The sequence below is a fragment of the Pteropus alecto genome, unplaced genomic scaffold (assembly GCF_000325575.1).
Source record: "Pteropus alecto unplaced genomic scaffold, ASM32557v1 scaffold67, whole genome shotgun sequence".
Classification (NCBI taxonomy): domain Eukaryota; kingdom Metazoa; phylum Chordata; class Mammalia; order Chiroptera; family Pteropodidae; genus Pteropus; species Pteropus alecto.
In genome coordinates, this window is record NW_006441061.1 from 7,886,109 (window position 1) to 7,892,276 (window position 6,168).

Sequence of the window (6,168 nt, forward strand, 5' to 3'; positions counted from 1 at the left end):
AGGCGGAGAGCTGGGGCCTGGCCGCCGCCTGGACTGGCCTGTGATGCCACAGCACCCTGGGCTCTGTCACCCTTGGCCATGAGATACTTCGGGACAGAGGAAAGGTGCAGTTACCCTGAAACCTGTCGTGGGGGCTCCAGTGCACCCACAATAGCCCCAGTGGCCGGCACTCAGGGGAGCGAGGATGAAGGAGCTGGCACGGCAGGGCGACGGCGGTGCCTGGCCAGGGACCTGAGAGCTTGGGCGGGACAGGGACCCCCACGGCCTTGAGCGAGTGGTGGCTCCCGGGGCTCAGGGAGGGGTGGATGTGATTCTGCAGTCAGCGGGCACCCCCGAGACAGGCAAGGGGGCAGCGGGTGGGGGGTGGGGTGCTTAATGGTCAGTGAAGTCAAAGGGCGGGGCAGGGGGGCCTCACTCGGGAAGAAGGCGGGATCCAGGGAGAAAAGCTAGACCTCCCTTATGAAGGGCTGTGGGGCTCTAAGGTGACAGCTCGGCCACCACACCCGCCTCCGCTGTCGCCTGCCTTAGAGACCTGCTCATTACACGTTCAAACAGGCGGGAGGATGAGAATCTATTTCCGCAGTGAAAACAGCATCCAGCCCTGCCTTCCCTTCCACGCGCTGCTCCGAGTCGAGCTGGATTGTGCATGTTGTGAGTGAATTTTAATCAGATAGACAGGATAAGAACATTCTTCATAAACATTTTAAAGCAAACACCTCTTAGCCGGCAGAAGCAGCACCGTGCAATTAACCACGGAGCGGAGCTGGCAGAGGCTTCCACTCCGCGACAAGAATTCGTAAAATAAACACGCACAGAGCCCACACGGTCGACGCTTCTGCTACGCTGTGTGCTCTGCTGCCAGCCTTACAGGACTCACTGGGCGTGCAGGGAAAGCCGGCTGCCCGGGGAGCGAGGGGGGTGCCCTCTGCCGTGGCTCTTAAGCCTGGCCTGTCCCAGCTGCTAGTAAATGGGAGTCGGGCAACCTGGGGTCCAGCAGGGGCACGTGATTGGGAAAAGCGAGCTGGGTGAGTCCTAGTAGCAGCATCAGTGTTAGGGTGATTTGGGGCAAGTTACTGGAGATGGAAATCTTGGGTCGCCCCCCGCCCCCGACACACACCCCAGCAGGGTAGGTGCACACTTCCACGCTTCCACGCGCACACGCTTCCACGCCTGGACGCTTCCACATGCAGAGCGCGTGGCCCCCACCGCTGGGGCACTGGAGCTTGGTGGAGCATCACACACCCCTCAGGCTACAGTGTGCGTCCCACACACGGCCTCAGGGTGCTCTTCCACGCCCGTCACTCATTTTGAAGGGGAGAGTCGCCGCTGGCTCCAGAACGCTTGGAGCTGTGGGCAGTGCCACGTCCGTCCCGGGAGGAGGCAGAACGCTTCCCTGCAGGTTCCGGGGCGCCCACCCCTCCGTCTACCCCGAGCCCGGTGAGCCCCAAGAGCAGCTGGTCCACGGCCCAGAGCAAGCACGGGGGCTCCACGGACCAGACGGGCCTGCACTGGAGCCCTGCGCCCCAGGCAGGTGTCCAGGGGCCACTGGACAGCAGAGGCCATGAGCATAAATGGACCCCTCCACTGGCGCATGTTCCCAGCCTCCGCCTGCCCAGAGGCGGTCAATGGGGCCAGACTTTCTCACTCGAATAAGCAAATGGCCCAGACGAAATGGCCCCAGAAAGAAATGCCGGGCTCTGCTCCCCGGCTGAGGGCACCGTCCTCAGGGGCTTTGCAGAGCAGTTGGAAGCTTGAACGTGGTAGCAGTAAAGGCAGCATGAGGCAGAGGGTGCCTGTGCACTGTCACAGATGCACCGGGGATTGTTCCCTGCTCCAAATCAGCCCCTCCTGGCTCCAGCTGGTCACTCTCCCCCCCAGCCCCGACCTGGCTCAGGCCACAGAAGGGTTCCCGAAAGCTGGAGGCCCGCAGTCCCAACCCTGACCTCCAGGAGGACCCGCAGTGGCAAGCAGCTCACCTTGACTCCTCGCGGTCCCGGGTAGCCGATCGGGCCCTGCGGGCCAGGTGGGCCCTGGAACCAGAGGAGAAAGAGCATTAGCCCACCCAAGAGGGCGGCATGGGAAGGCCTGGTCCACTCCTGGTCTGGCCGGCACGAGCCCTGGCCTGCCAGCAGACTCCCCTCTTGCTACAAGCAGAGAGGGCATCCTGGGTCAGACTCCCGCAGGCACTGTACCCAGCCCCGCAGCAAGGCAGGGCACAGGTGGCGTCCCATGACAAGTGGAATACCCGTGACCCGGCTACCTGAAGGTCACGCCGCGTGATTCATGCATGGGGTGCGGGGAGTGGGGAGGGGAAGGAGGACTCTGGCGCTTGGAAGGGCTGAGCTGCCACTGAAGGAATGCGCCGCCGGCCAGCGGCTGCCCACGGCTGCTGGGAGCACGCGTGGCCTGGGGAGCCCAGGAGGAGAAACGGAGGCAGCAGTGGACTTCTGTCACGGACAGTGCGGCAGGCAAGTCCCCAGGGGCTCAGGTCACCTGGAAACCAGAACCAGCTCCAACCCCCCAGTCCTGGGCCCCAAACACACAATGGCCATGGGTCAGGAGGACCTTGGCCCAGAGCCTGCACGGTCACCCAGTTCCTGCCTGGCCAAGGTCGGGCTGCACCTGCACCCCGTGTGCAGAAATTGGGGGGGGGCGCGTCCAGGGACCCAGATGGAATGGAAGGACCCAGCTTCTCCGTGGGGTGTCCCCTCGGCAGGGCCACCCGAAGAAGGGCACACTGCCTCTGCTCACTCCCTTCTGGGCGGGTGTCCCAGAGCAGAGCGGGGCTGCAAGCTGGCCCCCAGGGGACACTGGAGCAGCAGGGGCGCGGGGTACTCACCTGGCCTCCCTTCTCTCCCGGAGGGCCTTCTTTGCCAGGGTGCCCCTGTCAGGAGAGAGAAGGCCTGCGTCAGCCAGGGGCCACTCAAAGCAGGCCCCCTGACGCTCACCCACCAAGCAGCTTACGACGTGAGAACGGGAGCGGGGGTTCCTCCCATCTCCTCCCTCCCCACAAAAACAAAAACGGGGCGTGCTGGAAGATGACGGACAGCTGAGCACACTCGGTCGGGCCTGGCCAGGTGGCCTTACTCATCCTTTAGTCCCGGACCCTCAGCCGCTCCACCTGAAAAGCGGGAATAACCCCAGGCCCGGCCAATGGCCGGAACTGACCACAGAGAGGAGGGGGGACACGCTGCCAAAGCCATAGGTGGGCTCCTGGCACGACTGTGAGCCAGTGTCACCCAACCCAACTACGGGCAGTGGGGACAGCGACGGTGAGGCATTTGCTCCAGGTCCCCCAAAATGGATCTGTGGCCGAGCAAGGGGCAGAGCAGTGTGGGGCCAGAGCACCGGGCAGGCGCCCCACTTCCTGGGCTGGCGCCCCGCTTCCTCGGCTGGTGACCGGGTGCTGCCTGCAGGTCACAGTCTCCGCTGCCGGGGACGCGGAGACAGGCAAGGCTGGTGCCGGGCGGAGAGCCACGTCCCGTCACTCGACCAAGGGTCCCAGCACCTTCCCAGGTCTTCGTGCTGGTGCTTCGACCCCTCCGCCTGCCCGGGCGATGCATGTGGAGAGGGGTTGGGGGAGCGGGGACTTCACCCCACGCCACAGATGCGGAGCGGAGGCCCAGCAGAAATGGCCGGGGCGCCTTGGTTACTGCCCCGTGCCCCCAGCCCCTCTGACTTCCCACCCCAGGCCGCTCACTGGGCTTGACCCAACATCAACGATACAAGCGGAAAGGTAAAGCCGTCTGGAAGCGCAGCGCCACCCCCGAGGGTTCCAGTGGAAAGCGTCACGTGGTGCGGTGAGTGCTGACAGCTCCTGACTCTGCTCCTAGTTACGCCCAACCCACTGTGCGACCTTGGGCGAGCTGCTTGCCTCTCTGGGGTGCCCCTTCCACCCCCCGCCCCACAAAACGAGAGGGAGGGCTGGGAGCTCTTTCGGCTTGAGCATTCTGAGGACCCAAGACTGCGTTTCTAGAACGTGGCAGTGCTCCGGAGACCCACGCACGTCTCCGCTGCGTACATGGGCCGCGTGTGCTCTTTTCAGTTCTCTCGGTCCTGCCTACCAGCCCCCGGCCAGGGGCATCGGAAAGCCCGTTTGCCCACAGCATCTGCAAGGGAACCGGTGGCTCGTCAGGGACCCAGGGCCTTGGAGGTGTCAGTGTGGGGACGGGGGTCCCGGGTGGAACCGCTGAGGCGCGGGCAGCCCCCGCTCCACTCCCACGCACCGTCCCCGTCCCCGTCCCACAGGGCCTGGCCCCTGACTTGACACCTGGTGGGAAATGCTCCGTTTCCATTAAACATTCCCGGAAGTTAATGGAAAGAAATGACCGGAAGAACGCACATCCACGGCCCCCAGCAGGGGACCTCGGGGGCTGGGCGCGGGGTGATCGTCATATTGGTGTCTTTTCATTTATTTTCCTAATTTTCCGTAACAAGATATGCTATTTTATAATTAGAAAATGCGATTTAAGGACATAAGTGACATGTTGCAAAATATTCATCGCTTTGTGTCCAAGCTCCCAGAAGTCTAGGGGACAGAGCCGCCAAGCGGTTCCCGTGGGCACGGACGTAGTCAGAGTCTGCTGGTTCCGATAAGAGGGGACAACTGGCCACCTGTGACTCCCTAGACCCAACAGCTCTCGGCCATGAGCACAGAGCGATGGTTCAACAGACACCGATCCGTTATCGACGTATCTAAACTCCCGCTCGGTTCTGAGTGGCGTTGTCAACGCAGAGAAACACACTGTGGGTCTGAGATAACGCACCCGGCTAGTCTTGCTTTCTGAACCAGGCTCTCTGCATCACCAACTGAACACTCTTCAAAAATCACAGAAAACTCACCAGCAACTTACAAAGAGGACGACGGGGGCGATAAACCGTCACACCCCGACGCCCCCCACGGGCTCAGAGCGCCTGTCACTGGCCCACACCTCTCCCTGCACACAGATTGGGTTTGTCACTAACTCGCTATTTCTAGGCGGCACCCAGTTTGGCTCCACAGCTGTGTTCGCACATTGCAAACGTGTTTGCTCACTGCCCTCCCTCCCCAGCGTGTGATCCCTAAAAATATACTCTGTGCACACCGCCCTCCCCTCACACACCGGTGACACATGCGAGCGCTTGGAGCCCAGCCCAGCCCTCCTCACACTCAACGCAAGGCCGCGTTCCACTAATCAAACGCACAGCCTGACGTACAACTAATGCTCCCGTCCACGCAGCCGGCACCCTTCGCGAAGCACGTTGTGGGAAGCGTGTCCAAAACCCCGTGATTTCCTGAGCAATGCAGCTCGAGTTCGCAAACGGGTCTTCACCGGGGCAGTTGGAAGGCAGTGAAGGAAGGCCACACACACGTCACTGTCCCCAGAGCCAGGGAGGTGGCGGGTGGCCGGGGTTCCCAGCCCCCACCCCTGGGGCAGAGGCGGCGTGCGTGAGACGGGGCGAGGAGGGCAGGGCTACTCACCGGGGGTCCGTCAGCACCGGGCGTTCCTGGGAGGCCCGGTTTACCCAGGGGACCCTAGAACAAACCAGACTCCATGAGCGGAGGTCCCAGGGGCTCCCTGGGCTGCACACTCTCCACCTGCCCCCAAGGTTACTTTCCAACACTTCTGTCCCAAAAGGATGCTCAGAAGTACTCAGCCCCCCTGAAGCTCCCAGCCCCCTGGAGCACCAGTGAGGGCAGGTCACTCTCTGCTGTTTCCAGGGCCTTCAGATTTGGGGGTTGGGACAAATGCACCTGCCACGTGAAGACAGGAGCCCCAGGCCCCACAGCGCCCAACAAGCTGTGTTTGAACAGCCGTCCCCCCTCCCCCCGCTGCCGCCAGTGAGCACTGTGCACTGAGCAAGCATTCCCTGGTCCCCGCCAGGAGCTCTGAGTTCACTGAACTCGCTAGGGTTGGGCCACAGCTCCGGATGGGCCAGCGTGTTTCTGCTCCTCTCCCGAGCATCTAGGACTCAGTAGGCACCAAGGATGTATTTAGGGTTGCCAAATTTAGCAAAAACGAACAAAACAAGATGCCCAGTTAAATCTAGGTTTCAGACAAATAGTTCAAATGTAATTGGGCAGCCCACATCTATTTTTCCTAAATCTGGCAATCCTATACACAGACACAGAATAGACGAATGAATGATTGAATTGATAAATCCAAGAATGACAAAGACCCACGCTCT

At 61.9% G+C, this 6,168-nt stretch overlaps 1 protein-coding gene across 1 annotated transcript in view; it reads right to left on the bottom strand.

Moving 5' to 3' along the window:
- Nucleotides 1-6,168, bottom strand: part of LOC102884520 (collagen alpha-1(V) chain) — a 94,749-nt gene that overhangs the window by 49,534 nt on the left and 39,047 nt on the right. Inside the window, exons 24-26 of the mRNA XM_025051190.1 lie at nt 5,462-5,515; nt 2,840-2,884; nt 1,977-2,030 (exon numbers count right to left, since the gene is read on the bottom strand). Of these exons, the coding sequence (XP_024906958.1) occupies nt 1,977-2,030; nt 2,840-2,884; nt 5,462-5,515 (153 nt within the window). The remainder of the gene's footprint in view (nt 1-1,976; nt 2,031-2,839; nt 2,885-5,461; nt 5,516-6,168) is intronic.